This window comes from Talpa europaea, assembly GCF_964194135.1.
Source record: "Talpa europaea genome assembly, chromosome: 15".
Taxonomy (NCBI): Eukaryota; Metazoa; Chordata; class Mammalia; order Eulipotyphla; family Talpidae; genus Talpa; species Talpa europaea.
The window spans coordinates 80,107,652-80,123,325 of NC_140083.1; the positions used below are offsets into that span (position 1 = coordinate 80,107,652).

At 64.8% G+C, this 15,674-nt stretch overlaps 1 protein-coding gene across 1 annotated transcript; it reads left to right on the forward strand.

Moving 5' to 3' along the window:
- Positions 1-6,558: 6,558 nt before the first annotated feature.
- On the forward strand, positions 6,559-9,336 carry HOXC9 (homeobox C9; the record flags this gene model as incomplete). Its single annotated transcript, XM_084255047.1, has 2 exons — positions 6,559-7,096; positions 8,827-9,336. The coding sequence occupies 2 exons, from the start codon at positions 6,559-6,561 to the stop codon at positions 9,069-9,071; spliced, it is 783 nt and encodes a 260-aa protein (XP_084111173.1). The 3' UTR covers positions 9,072-9,336.
- Between the last annotated feature and the right edge of the window lie 6,338 nt (positions 9,337-15,674).

Below are 15,674 nucleotides of genomic sequence, written 5' to 3' on the forward strand. Positions count from 1 at the left end.
GTTGGAGTGGCGTGAAGGGGGTCCCGGGGCGGGGCGGGGTGCCCAGGAGCGCCTGGCCTGGAGGCAGTGGCCCTGATGGGCCGAAATTCACCAATGAACGACTTCTGCACTTGGGGTCTCTCTGCCCCCACTGATGTTTCAGAGTTGGTGGCTCGTGGGGGGTGACCACGGACTCACAGACCTGGAGGCCGCCTCCCCAAATCCGGGGGAATGGGGCGAGTTCTCCTAAGGCCAAGGTGAGGACCAGTCCGGTGGCAGGAGCCCACCCCAGGGCCCTGCAGCCGTGGATCATGGCTAAGGCGAGGGTGATTATTTATTCGCTTCGCTGGAAGGGAGTCTTCAGTCGCAACAGCGTGAAGAGGAGGGAAAAAATTATCTCTCTCGTCTGCGGATATTAAGATGGATTTTTATTTCTGAAAGGACCCTCCCCGCCGAGAGCGCATAAGCGTAAACTTAATATATGCTCCGCAGCCCAATTCCAGAAATCGCAATAAAAGTTAAAACCTCCCCTACTGGTTTTTTTTAATTATGATATGGGGAAGAGGCGCAGGATTTATAGAGCTGAACTCTCGGCGCGTGAGAGGGAGACTTGCGGGAGAAGGCGCAGGAGGCGAGAGCTCGCCCGGACGGCCCGGGTCCGGGCCGAGGCGTCCCGCGGGCTGCGGGGGTCGGCGGAGCCCGGCCCGCCGCGCTGGCCTCCGGGGCTCCTCCGCCGCCCGGCTCCCGCCGCCGGGCCCGCGACCTTGCCCGGCTGGGAAGTGCAGCCCCTCGGGGAACAGGTGAAGGGCAGCGCCGGCCGGCGGGGGGCTGGGCTGGGCTGGGGCTGGGGCTGGGCGAGGCCGCGCCCGGCCCGGGCTTTGTGTGGGGCCGGCGCGGAGGAGGGGACGGGCGTCCGGGCGGGGCGCGGCCGGCACGCGGCGCGGCAAGGTGGACGGGTGCGGGCTGGGGCGCCGGCGGCGCGGGGCGGGCTCCGGGGGGCGGCCGGGCGCCGGGCGGGCCGCCGGGGGTCGCGTCTGTCGAAGGCCCTCGAGGTCCGCGCGGGGCGGGGGCGCGTGGGCGCGGCGGGCCCCGCACACCTCCGCGCGCCGGGGCTCGGGCAGGGCCGCGGGCGCGAGGCCCGGCGCCGGCCGGAGGGGGAGCGCACGGGCGGGCGGGGGGCTGGCCGCCCGGGCCACGCTCGAGGCGCTCGCGTCTTTCTCGCCGCGGAGACACCTGGCCCGGGTCCAGGACAGGTTGCCCGCGGGAGGGCCCGCGAGCGGCGGCGGGCGAGGGAGGCGGAGGGAGGGCGGGCGAGGGAGGGAGGGCCGGAGGGCGGGCGGCTGCGGTGGCCGGGGCTTCCCTCCCCCGGCGGGAGGCGGCGGCCCCGCTCTGCGGCCGCGGGGAGCGGAGGAGCAGGTACCGGAGGCGCTTCCCGAGGCGGGACTGGACCTCGGCAGCGGCGCCGCGGCCCGGGGGCGCCCCACGCCCGGCGGCACGGAAGGTAGGAGCGCGGCGCGGCCGCGGGGCTGCGAACCCGCCCTCGGTGCCAGGCGCGCACTCATGTGTGGGTCTGTCTGCGGCGGGGTGCGTCGGGCCGGCTGGCTGGCTGTCTGTCTGTCTGCCCGCGGAGGCGTCCCAAGCCCTTGGCTCCTCTTCCAGAGGCCGGGAAAACGGGGGGAAGTCGTCGGAATGTGCCCTTTCATTCATTGGCTCCTCCGCCACTCCGCGGGGCTGGCGGCTGCGCCCCAAGTTGGAAGGCGCTTTGCTGGATGCCGGGGCCTCCGGCTCGCGTCGTCCCGGGCGGGGTTTCCGGCGCCGGGTCCTCGGGTGGCCCCGGGGTCCGCGGCCAGACAGCGCCCAGGCGGGCCAGGCGGGCGGGGGAGAGCCCCGCGGCCCCGGCCCCTTGATGGCACTTCGGCCCGTATTGTCTCTCCCCTCGCCACCTCGGCTCGCCCAGTCTGGGCTCCAAAGTCACTGCACATTCCCTCACCACACACACTTCCCACAAAGATCAGGTAGCAGGGCGCCCGGGGCCCGGGGGACGCCGGGCTGGGCACCCCCGGCCCCGGGGCCGCCCCCCTCCGGCCACTCCCCAGCTGGGGCGCCCCGCGCGGCTGGGGGAGCCGGAAACGGCCCCGCGGGCGGCGGCGCGGGCGGGGGCGGCGGGAGCCAGGCCGTGGCGTTGAGAGGGCCACGTTCACCGGCCCTGGGGGCTCGCGGCTCCGGCTGCGGCCCGGCTCCTGGCGGCGGGGTCCGGGTCCCCGCCGGGGGCGGGGGCGGGGGCGGCCCGCGGGGCTCCTCGCGGCCGGCCGGGGGAACCCCCGACCTCGCGCGGCGCGGGCCGGGCCGAGAGGGGCTGTGTGCGGGGGTGTCTCCCCAACAAAGAGGGGCGAGGAGAGAGACGCGGGCAAAGAAGAGGGGCGCCCGGGAGGAGGCAGGGGGAGGGGGCCAGGGGCGCGGGGAGGTGAAATGAGCCCATTTCAGGGGAGAAGGAAAATGAAAGCAAACGGAGCTCGGCCTCCTCCGCGCGGCGGGTGCTGAGGGCCGGCGGCGGCTCCCCGCCTGCGGGCGGCGGGGGGATGGCCCGCTGGGGGCACCGGGAAGGCCTCTTTTAAATTTAATCCGAACTTGACGGTGTGGACTGAACCGGGGGGAATTTAAATCACTGCTTGGGAGGTGCAGGGCGAGGGGAGGGATTGCGGCTAACCTGTCTGTCTGTCTGTCTGTCTGTCTGTCCTTCCCACGTTGGTGCTAGCTGGGTTGTGGTCGCAGCTGCCCACGTTTGAGGTGATGGAGTAAGAGCGCCCCTCCCCCTTGGGGGGGGCTCTTCTGTGTCCAGTGAAATCTTTTAGGATCGAAAGGGAGCTCAGAGAACCAGAGTGAATGCAGAGCTGCTGGCTGAAGCTGGGGTTTCCCTCCGCCCCAACAGGACTCCCAGTGGCCTTGCAGTCCCTGGGGTTTGCCCCACAGTGCTGAGGAAAAATTGAAGGGAATGGGGGGGGGAGTCTTGGAGTCTGACAGGAGATTCAGCAGGCATGGCTGAACCTGGGAAGACAAGCCCCTCCTTCTTGGTGCCCCCCACATCCTTTGTGCCCCCATTCCTACACACTTGGAATGGGTGAGCGCCTGAAGGGCTGCTTCAGTCCCTGACCTGCCACCCCATCTCCAAATGCAGGGAATGGGGGTGCAACCCAGATGCAGTTGTGCAACCCGAGGGACCTCGGCCTGGTGGACTCAGATTCCTAACCTCTTCCAGCGCCCCCCTCCCCAGGGCTCCCTCTTTCTAGCAGGCCTAGGGAACGGGGCATTGGTGGGGAGGGGGCTGTGGGCGAGGCCTGCTTGCTGATCCATGGCTGTGTCTGTGCCTGAGTGGGGAGGGTCTGAGTTCAGCTCTCAAACGAAGGCGACAGTCTCCCCCATCAGCTTCACTGGGGACTTGACTGCAGCAGGGATGGGGCCCGGGGATCCAGGCTGCTGCGTCTGCTGAGTGGGCAGGCCGGAGGGGCAGGAGCTCAGGAGGTGAAAAGAAGGTTGGCTGGAGAGGGGCAGGGAGAGAAAAGGACATCCATTTCCAGCCACCGGGGCTGAGGGGCTTCCCCAAGCAGGGGGTCCTGAGGAGAGGGTCTGTGGAGAACCTTTCGGAGACCCGGAGAACCGAGGTTGGGGCGGAGGCAGAGGAGTGGGGGTGTGTGAGAGAGAAACGTTCTCTTCCCTTAAGTCTTCTCTGCTCCTCGCCTGAAGCACAGCTCAGCCCCCCAGCTGGCTGGGCAGCTGCCTGAGCCAAGCTGGGGTTCCTTATCCGGGCGGTCCAGTGTCCCCACCCAAGCAGGTCTCCTGGGAGGGGCAAGAGAGGAGGCCCCTGCCTCCTTTGTGTCGGGGCAGAAGTGGCTGCGGCGCCGGGGCCCGGGCGGCAGGGCCCGCGAGCAGGGCTGCACAATGCCACGGCTGCGCCGCCAGCCGCCCTGCCCTGCCGCCCGCTCCCGCCGCCGCTCCCCTCGGTCTCCGGCCGCCTGCCTCCCTGCCTCCCCGGCGCTTTTCATCTCGCCTCCCTCTCTTCTTCGGTTCTCCCCCCTCTTTATCCCCGCGGCTCAGCGCCCCCCCTCCGTTTCCTTCTCTCCTTCCCTCGGTCCCTCCTTCCTCTGGGCCTGGTGCGAGGCTTCCCTCGGCAGGTCCCAGGCTGTCTCGGGCGCAGCGTCTCTTGCTCTGTCCCCTGGTGTCCCCTTGGTCACAGTCTGGCCCCCGGCCGGCTGAAGGCGACGTGGGCTCTGCCTGGCCGCGAGCAGCCTGGAGACAGCGGCAGGGTCCCCAGCTGCCGGGGCTGGGGGAGGTGCTGGCGGCCCTGGGAGGGGGGGCTGGAAAAAGCCTCTGCAGGGGGACAGGAACCTCCTGTCTTTTCCTTGAACTAGTGAGGGGGAATTTTTGATTGACAGCTAACCTGACTCCATCAAGGCCAAAGAGATATTCTGTTGCTTGTAATTTGGATTTCCCAGACGAGTCCAGTCCGGGGGAGGCAGACAATTGGAGCCGAGGGCTGGGAGGCCCTGGTTGCCTCTCCCCAGGCAGAGACTTCTCCTCCCTACCCGGTGCGTTGAAATCCCAGCCCCGCTTGACCGAAAAGGGAAGAACCGAGAGGGGGAGCAGCAGGGACCCGGGAGGGGGTCAGCCTAGCTGGAGTCTGTGCTCTGGGCGGCTGACCTGCTCCACCTCCCCCAACTTTCCCTCCCTCCAGCCCACTCTGTGGGACACCCCTCTCCAGCCCTTCCCCACCGCAGAGGGGACAGGTCAGCAGAGACACAGGAGAAAACCGACCTTCACTTCCCCCCTCCCAGTTTGGGCTCCTCCTGGGGACAGGAGTGGAGAGGACAGGCGTCTGTGGTCTGCGAAGCCTCGTCCTTCCCTCCTGCCTCAGAGGCTGCCTCCCAGCCCCAGCCCCTGCAGGCTTCCCCAGCGCACACTGGGGCTCTTCCCTCCTGACCCTGAAATTGCACCCTTCCTTCAAACTCACCCTGCCAGGCCTGAGGTGGGTCATGTCTCTGGGGATGACACCTGCCCTTCTCCACCCCCCCCCACCCCCAGCGGATCTCCCTGCCTCCTCTCACACCTCCACGCAATGTCCTGCTTGCCTCACCCACCTTTGCTAAGCCAGCAGGGGACGGTCTGGTGGAAAGCAGAGGGCTGGGCCGCAAACCCCAAATTCAAGGAGGGGAGTAGCAACCAACTTCTGGAGGGGGTGGGGAGAGAAACCCAATTTGCCTGATTTTCCTCAGCTCACACTGCCCCCTTTGGAATCCCTGCATCCGACCCCCAAGAAACCGCTTTCTCCCATCCTTCCGCTGCCTTTTTCCCGTTCCAAAAACAGCCTACAATTTTATTTAATGAAAGACACATTTATGAACAATCAAATGATCCTCATAAAAATTTTATTGAAGGACGTAAAAACAAGCTACTTGCCCACGACCGGGGTCGCTCGCTCGCCTTCCCCGCGCTCACCCCGGCGCTCTGCAGGCAGAGCCTCGAGGAGGACTTCTTGGGGGGGCCCGAGTGTCGCAGAGGTGGCGTTGGGGGCCAAGGAAGGTGAGCAGGAGGACGGGCTGGGGACGCCCCCCTGAAGTTGGGCAGCTCTCGCCGCCACTTCTCCCAGCTGGCGAGGAAGGAGAAATAGATACAGACAATAAATTTAAAATCAGGCGCCTGCCTCCGTGTCAGGGCGCAGGGGGAACCGGTGGCGCTGGAGGTGGCCGAGGAGGTCCCGAGGTCCCACCCTCCCGGCCGCGACCGCCGTCCCCGGGCCTCCCCTGCCCCCGGCTTTGGGGGGCTGAGCCGGCCCGGGGCAGAGGATGCGCCCCTCTGCGCCCCGGCTTCCCTCCCTCCACCCGGCCTCGCCAGTCCCCTCCCACCCGCCCGCCCTCGCGGGCCGCGGCGCCCGCGGGAGACACGTACATGCTCACTATTTAAAAACGCATTTTTAAAAGCCACGTTCCGAACTGACAATCGCAGACCCGGCTCGCTCGCCCGGAGACTGCGGGCGCGTCGGGGCGACAGAGACGGATTACGTCAAGAAATAGTTCCTCCACCTACCTCGGCGCCTCTCCGCCCCCCGGCGCCGGCCCGCGGCCTCGGGGGTCCGGGCGCCCGGGCCTGGGGGGGGGCCTGGCCTGGTCACCCCATTAAGAAATCCCGGGGGGGGGTGCTGCCGCGGGGGGGGCGGGCGGGCGGCCCTCTGCTTAGGGGGGGCGGGGGGGGCCGGGCCGGGCCGGGGCTGCTCTGCGCGGACACGACTCGCGCCGAGGGGGCCCGGGCGCCGCGGGCCGGGCGCGGCGCACCCCCAGGAAAGCGCGTGTCGCGGGGCGCGCGGCGAGCGGGGGGCGGGCGGGAGGGGGGCAACGCCGGGGAAAAAAGCCCCTGCGCATTGATCCGCGCCGTATTTTTGGGTAAATACGATCACGTGGGGGCCGGGGAGCCAATGGGCGGCGCGGAAAAGGCTGGAAAAATAATTACCTGCCTTGATTGTTCTGGGAGCAGATAAAAAGTACATATACAGTTCATACAATAATCTTATGTATGTAAAACCCCGGTACGATGTCGGCGACGGGGCCCATCAGTAACTACTACGTGGACTCGCTCATCTCGCACGACAATGAGGACCTCCTCGCGTCCAGGTTCCCGGCCACCGGGGCGCACCCCGCGGCCGCCAGACCCAGCGGGCTGGTGCCGGACTGTAGCGACTTCCCGTCCTGTAGCTTCGCGCCCAAGCCGGCCGTGTTCAGCACGTCGTGGGCGCCCGTGCCCTCGCAGTCGCCCGTGGTGTACCACCCGTACGGCCCCCAGCCCCACCTCGGCGCCGACGCGCGCTACATGCGGACTTGGCTCGAGCCGCTGTCCGGCGCCGTGTCCTTCCCCAGCTTCCCGGCCGGCGGCCGCCCCTACGCGCTCAAGCCGGACGCCTACCCCGGGCGCCGCGCCGACTGCGGCCCGGGCGACGGCCGCAGCTACCCGGACTACATGTACGGCTCGCCCGGGGAGCTGCGCGACCGCGCCCCGCAGACCCTGCCCTCGCCCGAGGCGGACGCGCTCGCCGGCAGCAAGCACAAAGAGGAGAAGGCCGACCTGGACCCCAGTAAGTTGGCAGCAATTTTCCTTTACGACCGGCGCGGGCGGGGAGGGCGGGCGGGGGCGGCCGGATCACAGCCCCGCGCGCGGCCCGGGGACCGCGGGAGAGGGGCGAGGGCCGGGGAGCCGGACCCAATAAAAGCGAATTACCTTGGGAGCTCGCAGGGGCAGGAGGGTCTGCGGAGGGGGGCCCGGGTGGGGAGCCGGGGTGGGGAAGGGCCCCGAGGGGCGCCGCGCCCGCCCGGGGGCTGGCCTGCAGGGGAGACCCCCGCCCCCCGCCCCCCGGCCCGGGCTCTCTGGCTCGGGCGCTACTTTCCAAGAAATGCAGACAGGGCCAGGCGTGGGGTGGGGGCGAGGTTCCGTTTCTGGCGAGAGGTGAGGTGGGAGAGGGATGAGGAGGACGTTGGGGACGGAGAGGAAATGCCCCAGGGAGGAGAGGCACCCCCACTTCCCAGCCAGCCTGGGGGAGCCCCTCCCCAGTGGAGCCAGGAGACCCCAGAAGGTCCAGGGGCTTCTCCCTCCTCAGGAGCACTGGGGTGAGGGGCCTGAGGAGTCCCCAGCCTGGCAAGTTGGAGAGCTCAGGACTTGCAGAGTTGGGGGAGACAAGTGGGGTCTCCCCGCCTCCTTCAACTTGAGAACCCTCTTCTGAGGGTCTGCAGGGAAGAGGGTTGAGAATGGGGGTCCGGGGTGAGGAGTGGGGGAGAGATAAGTCCCCTGGACAGAGAATTACACACACACACACACACACACACACAGACACACACACACACTCTCACACTCCAGCCAGGGAGACAGCGACCTTCTGAGTATTGCAAAGAAGGGGGGCAGGTGGGAGCTGCAGGGCCAGAGAAAGGGGAAAGGAAGGGAACCCGCAGGAGAGGGGGTTCGGCCCCCTGGGTGTGAGGAAGTGTTTTGGGGGAGTCTCAGGAGGGGGCTGCAGGAAATCCTTTCCTGCAGCCCCATAAGGGGCCAGGGCCTAATTACACCCCTCTGAAGGCTTTCCTCTTGCCCTCAGCTACTCCCATAAACCTGAAATTGGAGGCTTGGCTCCTGCAGAGCCTGTCCTGGGGCTGGCAGGAGGGGGGCACTGGAGCCCAGCAGGGAAGCTGAGGTCCAGGGGAGCCTGTTCCCAAGGCTAGCAGCCCTGGCAGGGGGGGAGAGAGGAGAAAGGCTCTTCCCATCCCAGCATCACCCTGAGAATTCGCCTCAGCAGGGTTGAACTCTGAGAGCGGAGGCGGGTGCTGGCGAGCGGGCGAGGGGCTGGGGGCCCTCAGGGTCAGGAAGCAGAACTGCTGAGATTTCAGGACTTGGTCGTGGGCTGGGAGGGTGGGAGGGGGCAGAGGAGGAGGGAAGTGGGGAGGAGAGAGCCCTCACTATAAAAATAAAAAACAAGAGAGAAAGCGTTTATGGGCCTATGAAACGGTTGGGAATTTGGACTTTTTATGAGGATATTCTCGAATTACTACTCTTGAAGCTGAGGACCAGACTGGGGTTGGGGGGGGGGCTGGGGTAGCTTTGATTTCCTATAGTTGGAGGTGCTGGAAACTGCAGGGAGGGCAGGTGGGGAGGGGGCAGCATGCAGAAGGCGTTAGGGGGGGAAATTGCTCGAGCAAAATGTGTCCAAATTCAGGTTCAATTATTGGGTTTGGGAAGCCTGGCTAGGTCTGGAGTTGGGGTGGCAGGGGTCCGGGGCTGCAGAGGGGCTTCGCTGACCCCTGCCTTTATCTGGCCCTGCAGGCAACCCTGTGGCTAACTGGATCCACGCCCGCTCCACGAGGAAGAAGCGCTGCCCCTACACCAAGTACCAGACGCTGGAACTGGAGAAGGAGTTTCTCTTCAATATGTATTTAACCAGGGACCGTCGGTACGAGGTGGCCCGGGTTCTCAACCTCACCGAGCGGCAGGTCAAAATCTGGTTTCAGAATCGGAGGATGAAGATGAAAAAGATGAATAAAGAGAAAACCGACAAGGAGCAATCCTAAGCCCTGCCTGGCCTGCTGCACGGCACAGTCAAGGGAGGAAAAAACAAAACAAAACAAAACAAAACAAAAACCCCACAAAAATACCCCAACCCAGGCGGGAGAGAGCAAGAATAAGAAAAGGAAAGAGCAAGATAGAGAAAAGCCCATCTGCCTAAAAAGAAAAAAAAAAAAAGCAAGGGGAAAAGGAAAACTCTTGCAATTGGGGAGGGTTCAGTGTTGAGAAATTGGTGTTTTAGAGTTAGTCCTACCCGGCGCCAGGAGGAGGAGGAGGAGGAGGAGGAGGGGAGAGAAACGTGTTCTCTTCTCCCAGCGCAACTGAAATAAATGACACGCAAATGTGATTTTTTTCTCCTTTCTTCAGAGAAGCCAGTACTTGAATCGCTATATTTCTATTTTTCTCCTGTGTGTATTCGGTCCGGGCTGTCCCTCCCCAGGCCTGGGGCGCGCTGCGTGCAGATTTTGTACAAAAAAGACACACACACATACACAATAACGACCCCAGCCCAGGAGCTGAGGAGCGAGGGCCGCGCCAGGCCTCGGGTGTACATAGCGCTGTCGCCTCACCCCCAGCGTCCGTCCTGTAACGTGCTTCTGTTTGTTATGGTAGAGCAGCTCTGTGTTAATATATCGAAGTCACTTAAAAAACCAGAAACCCAACTGCATCCAGTTCTCGTTATTTCTCCTCCCCGTGGCGCCCAGCCTGCTGTCACGGAGGAGGCAAGTGCTCAGGTCCCTCGGGGGAGGCTGGCGGCACACGAGGGACCCCCTCTGCCTCCGAAGGGCAAGTGCCTGCCCTGCCTGCCCGGGCGGGGTGGGGTGGGGGGTGAGGGGGGCTGGAGGGGGGTAGAGTGGAGGCTGCTGAGGCCCAGGCCCTGCCAGCGCCTGCCCCGGCTGGCTGTGAGTTTCTTGGTAGCTCAGTGAAGTCTAGGGGGTAGGGGCAGGGCATGACTGGTTTTCCCTGGCTGTAATTAATTGTAATAATTTACGAGTACATGAGATCGGAGGGAAGAGATAGGTGAAGATGAAAGTTGGGTGCTGGGTGAGGGCCCGGGCTGGATTCTTGGCTGGCTGCACCAGTGCTTCGAGGGATGACTTGGGGGTGGGGGGCGGAGGCTGAGCAGGCCTTGAGGAGTAGGCTAGGCACCGGGCACTGTGGCACTGTGTGGAGAGCACCACAGGGTAGCTGCATCTTGAGGCAGGAGGGAGGAAAGGAAGGCAGGAGAGGAACCGAGGCAGGGGGGAGATGGCAAAGCTCATCCAGGCAGAATTGGATGTAGTTTCTGCTTGTCAGTGCATTCCCAGCTCCTCTCTGTCTCTCTCTGGCTCTCTCTCCATCTCGCTCCCTCTTTTCTCAATCTCTCCTGATCTGTCAGCGTGGTGGATGCTGATCTGGGGGTGATGAGGTGCTGCATTTCTGGGGGATGGCGTGCTGAGGGCCCAAGGAAGGCTCGGGGATGGGGGTGGGGGAGAGTGGGCTGTGTCCTGATGTCTGTGCAAGGGTGTGGGATGGGTGTGTAATGCCCGGTGGAGCTGGTCAGTGGCTCCGCACCCCAGAGTACCTTGCCCAGACCCAGCAGTTTCCATCTGCTAATCAGAAGCAGACCCTCGCTGCCGGGTTTGCCTCAGCTCGGTGCCCCCTTCCTCGGAAATCCCCCAATCTGGAAACTATTAAACTCAGGCTGCTTGAAATATAGCCCTTTAATATCTTAGGCTGCCCATTCTGGCAAGGGTGCAGGGTGTCGCTCTGAATACTTGGGGAATGCCACCATCAAAGAAAATAATTGGGGGACCCCAATCCATGCGCAGCTGCCCCCCTGGCATCCCCCTCCAGGGCTGGCGAGGCACTTGCAGGGACCAGCCTCTGCCCCATCCCTGGAAGCTCATGCCCTCCCTTTGCATCAAGTCCGCCCATCTTGGAGACTGGAGGCCAGTGGGGAGAGGCGAGACAGGAGCGTTTTGTTTTGATAATATTTGACGGAGGACAATCACAAGTCACAGCCAGCGAGGTCCCCAGTTGCTGCAGCCCCCTGGCACTTCCCGGCTTAAGGAACCCTCCTCCCCAGCTCCAAGAGCGATTGTTCTCTGGGTCCAGGGAAAAGATGCTTTGCCTAGCGTTTGCTCTGGTCATTTCGCGGTGCTGGGGCCAAGGGCTGAGTCCGGCACAGGCAGGGGCCGGCACCCCTGTCCCTCGGCCCTGACCGCCCGGCCTCCTCTCTGAGGGTCCCTCCCAGCCGAGCCCGAGGCCGCCGGCGTTTCCGGGCTTCCACCCCGCCCCTGCTCCCAGGCCCTGTCGCCTCCCCTCGTCCGTCTGTCAGCGCGGCCTGCTTCCTGCGGCCGGCGAGGCTGGCCTGGCTCGGCCGGGCAGGAAGGAGGCCGCAGGCGGGCAGGCTCGGAGGGCCCTGGCCGGAGCCAGGAATGCGGCAGGCCCAGCCGGCCGAGCCCGCGGTACCAGTTCAGCTCCGGGCCTGCGGGTCAGGATGGGATTTGATTTTTTCTTTATTATGATTTGTGAACGCAAACGAGACACATCTGGAGAAAGGAGCAAGAGCTGGGGGCAGGAGAAGCTGGCGGGATCCCCCCGGCCCTCCTCTCCCCCTCCCGTCCCTCCGCTGCTCCTTTGTCAGAATCACAAAACCCTAAAGGTTGTTCCACTTGGGAAGGCAGCGGATAGGTACATTTCCGCAGCCCCGAAATGCCACTTTTATGGTGCTGTTTGTCTCCCTGCGCTGGATTCTGAATGGGGCCCGAACAAAACAGCAGCGCGGAGCTGGCTAGACGTCTGGGCTTAATTGTTTTATGGTTTAAATAAGGTGGACAGTCTTTCCTTTGAAATCGGATTATAGGAATGTTTTGTCTATGGCCCACGGAGAACAGGCCCTCACTGGCCGGGAGGGAGAGGGGGCGAGCGCGCGCGTGAGAGAGCGGCATGGCTACGAACCGGGGGCTGCGGCCGGGAGAAGGCAGAGGCCCACCCCAAAGTCCTGCGGGCGGGCGGCGGCGGGACAGGCGGTGCGGAGCCGGCAGCGGGGTAAGAGGAGCCGGACGTTAGGGCGCGCGCCTCGGGCAGCAGGTGGTGGAGCTTCGGGGCGCGCATCTGCCTGGGCGGAGGTGCCCGGCGCCCAGAAATGCGTCTGCCCGGGGGACCGAGGCGGTGGGTCGCGGCCGCGCTGTGCACAGTCTCTTCGGGAGGGGAGGGAGCGAGGGTGGCAAAGAGAGAAGCGCGTGAGCTCCTCGGCCAGCTTGTTTCGAGAACGTAGAGGGCGGGAGAGCCGGACCCGCGCGCGCCCGGGGAGCGCCTGGGGCGGGGGGCCCGCGCGCCCCGACGCGGGGACGGTCGCCTCGCGTCCCACCTTGGGGCCGGGCCTGCGACCTGCTCCTCGCCGGGGCTCCGGGCCGGCTGCAGGGGCGCGCGCGGACGCGAGGTGGCGCTGTTGCTCAATGTTAGAGGCGCGGCGCCCCGCCGGCCTGGCCGCGCTGACACTTGAGGCCGCCGCGAGCCGCTGCCAGGAGGCCCGCGCCCCGGCCCGGCCCGGCCCCGCCGACGGAGCAAATCAATCCTCTCACCTGCGAGGTGTAAATAAATCGCGAGTGGCGGGCGGGAGCTGGGCCCTCGCGCTGGCAGCAGGCTCGGGCGACTCGGGAGGGCGAGGGTGCAAAATAATCTCTTCGTGGAGGAGATAAGCCGGAAGCAGGCAGCGTGTAATTAACACAAAAAGGCAGCATGACCCGGACAAACGAACATAAATCCGTGGTACCTAGGAGGGCGGTGCAGGCCTCGGGGGCGAGGGGCAGGGACGCCCCAGCGAGGATGGCTGCTTGCTGTTCCTTTATTTCCAGGCTCCAGGAGCGACCCCAAGCAGAGAGGTGTAAAAGAAAAACAAACAAACAAACAAACAAACAAAAAAAAGCCCAAAAAACAAATGCGCTAAAGAGAAGGCGAGGGAGCCCTAAAGGGGTAAACCAAGTCCAGCCAGGGGTTCTCGGGACTCCTCGGCTCCCAGAGCAGGCGCTGGCGGCGGCACACTAGGGACAGACGCATTCCAAGACACAAAGGCCTGGAAGAAAAGCTCCGTGACAGGGTTTTCGCTGGACCATAAAATGTCGAGATATCCCCCCACCCCTTAAAAGATAAGGCGCAGGCCCCAGAGAGGACCAGGCCTGCCAAGCGTCCTCTTTGCAGGCTGGAGAAGGGAAAGTATTTATGACGGTCCCCAGTGGCCCAGATGCTGGAAGCCTGGAGTTCACCTCCCTCAGCTTCGTTCCGCAGAGCAGCTCGGCGGAGGCAGGGCTGGAACCAAAACTGGACTAGGCTCTGGTGGTGGAGGCCGCCCCTGGCCTGCCCCCCTCACTGTACTCCACCCTAGGGCGGTCTGCGGCGCGCCCTCCCTTCCTGCAGTTCCAGGCCCTGAGTTCTGAGCACTGCAGAGTTTGGGCAGCCCCTAAGCCAGATGGGGGGGAGGTTCTTCCAAATTCAGGGGATCCTGGCAGCTTCTCTGGTTGGGGCACCCGTGACTTTGCTTTAGGGGTTTGGCTGAGGATGGCCATCTCCCCAGCAATTGTTTAGATAATGGAGGGCCTCTGGGGTGTGTGTGTGTGTGGGGGGGGTCATACTGTTCTCTCTCCACCACCCGCCCGCCCCTGCACTGCCCCCCCCTTTTCCATCCCCAGAGCTGGTTCCGGATGGGGAAGAAAAAGATCTAATTTTCTAACCACCTTCTTCCTCAGCCAACCCTGAAACTCCAGGATGTGGCAGGAAAATAGGTAGCACTTCCCCCCACGGTGTGACGAGCTGAGGATACTGTGTTGTCAGGTGGCACGTTGGCGTGGGCTTGGCCCTGCACGTTTGTGTGCGGTGTCTGTGGGCGTCGAGGGCGGGGGGTGTTCCCGGACATGCTTGGTAGTCTCACGAGCATCTGATGTGTTTCAGGGCAGAAAGCGCATACAGTCTGCCAAGTGTGTGCGCCAAGTGTGCCCGGGGCTACCCCGCGTGTGACCACCTCACACGCCCTTGAGCGGGAGGACCAGGAAAATCACTCTTAATCCTCTTCCCCTTCCCCCGTGTGCACGCGCAGCCTCGGCCCCCTGGCCCTCTCCTCGCTCCGCCTGTGCGAGCCCGGGTAGCTGCACACGCTGCTGGCCAGAGAAGGGTGCGCTCAGGTTTCTTGTGCCATTAGAATTCACTTGAGTTGGCCCAGTGTTGGGCTGGGGGGTGACAACCCCCCCCCCCCGAAAGTGTGGGTAAATATTTAAAGAGTGTCTGTTGACAGTTCCCATCCACATCCTGGCTTGGACTGCCTGCCTGGGGACCTGGGGGGGGCGGTGAAGCCAGGGGCCCCCTTCAGGCAAAGCTGGCATTTCCTATGGGGTTAGGGTCTGTGGGGACACCCAGAGGGCCTGTGGCGTCCCCTCCAACCCCCACAGAAGCAGGCTCCCAAGAAGAAACAAGCCCGGGCTGCCCGAGGCCCTCTCCTCTACCCCAAGGAGCAGATTTTGCTCTCAGAACCCCCAGCCAAGCTCGTGCGTGGCCATTGCCTGGCATCCTGCCTCAGGCAGGGGCTGGCGTCTGGAGGGGCAGTGTAGCCTGGACTGGGGTATGGAGTGCCCCCCACTCCTGCCCTCTTTTCTATCTTGCCCTGGCTGGCAGGCAAGGGAGTCTTAAAGATGGAGGAAAGCCAAGGCAGTTTCCCACCTTGGTGGGGGGGGGGGCAGAGACAGAGAGGGCTCCGAAGCCCCAAGTATTAGGGATGTGACGTGCTTCTCCAAGTCCCCAGACTTAGGGACCCCCTAGGGAGTCTGCCTCTTAGGTTGGAGACCAACTCTCCTTCTCCTTGGCTGGCACCGAACCTCAGGGGTCTTATACCTGTTGAGGTAACCTGAGTTGACCTGCTGGCTCAGGCATCTCTCTCTGGAGGCAGGAAAAGGGGGGGCACCTTCAAATCTGAATGCGCACCTTGGAAAAGCTGGCCCCAGCCATTAGCTGGGGCTGGCTCACCACCCCCCTGCACACACGCATACACCACACCCCCATCCCTCCCCCTGGCCGCCCCCTCCCTTCCTCCAGGTCCCCCCCAGCCCCTGAACCCCTCAACCCCCCACCATCTCTTCTCCTCTCTTCTCCCTCTCTCCCTCTCTCTCCCTCTCTCTCCCTCTCTCTCTCCCTCTCTCTCTCTCTCTCTCTCTCTCTCTCTCCCTCTCTCGCTCTCGCTCTCTCGCTCTCTCTCGCTCTCGCCTGTCTTCATGTCGTGGATTGATGAACGCGAATCGCGTGTAAGCGCCGCCACCGCCGGGAGTCTGAGGAATTCGCCTGGGCTGTTAAAGGAAAGCGCTAAGCGAGAGGGCGCGAGCTCTACCTACCGCCAGTGAAGGAGCCGCCGCCGCCCGCCGCCCGCCGCCGCCGCCCGCGCCCAGCCCCGGGAGCTCCGCGAGCCGGCCCGGCCCGCACCCCGGCGCCCCCAGCTGCGCAGCCCCGGCCCCCCAGCGCAGCCCGGTCCCGGGGCGCCAGCCGGCCCGGGGTTCGCTCCGGGGGGGAGGGGAGTTTCGGGGGTACCGGGCGGGGGAGTCGCGAGCCAGCGGGGAGGGGGCGGCGGGTTTCATGTGCCCAGC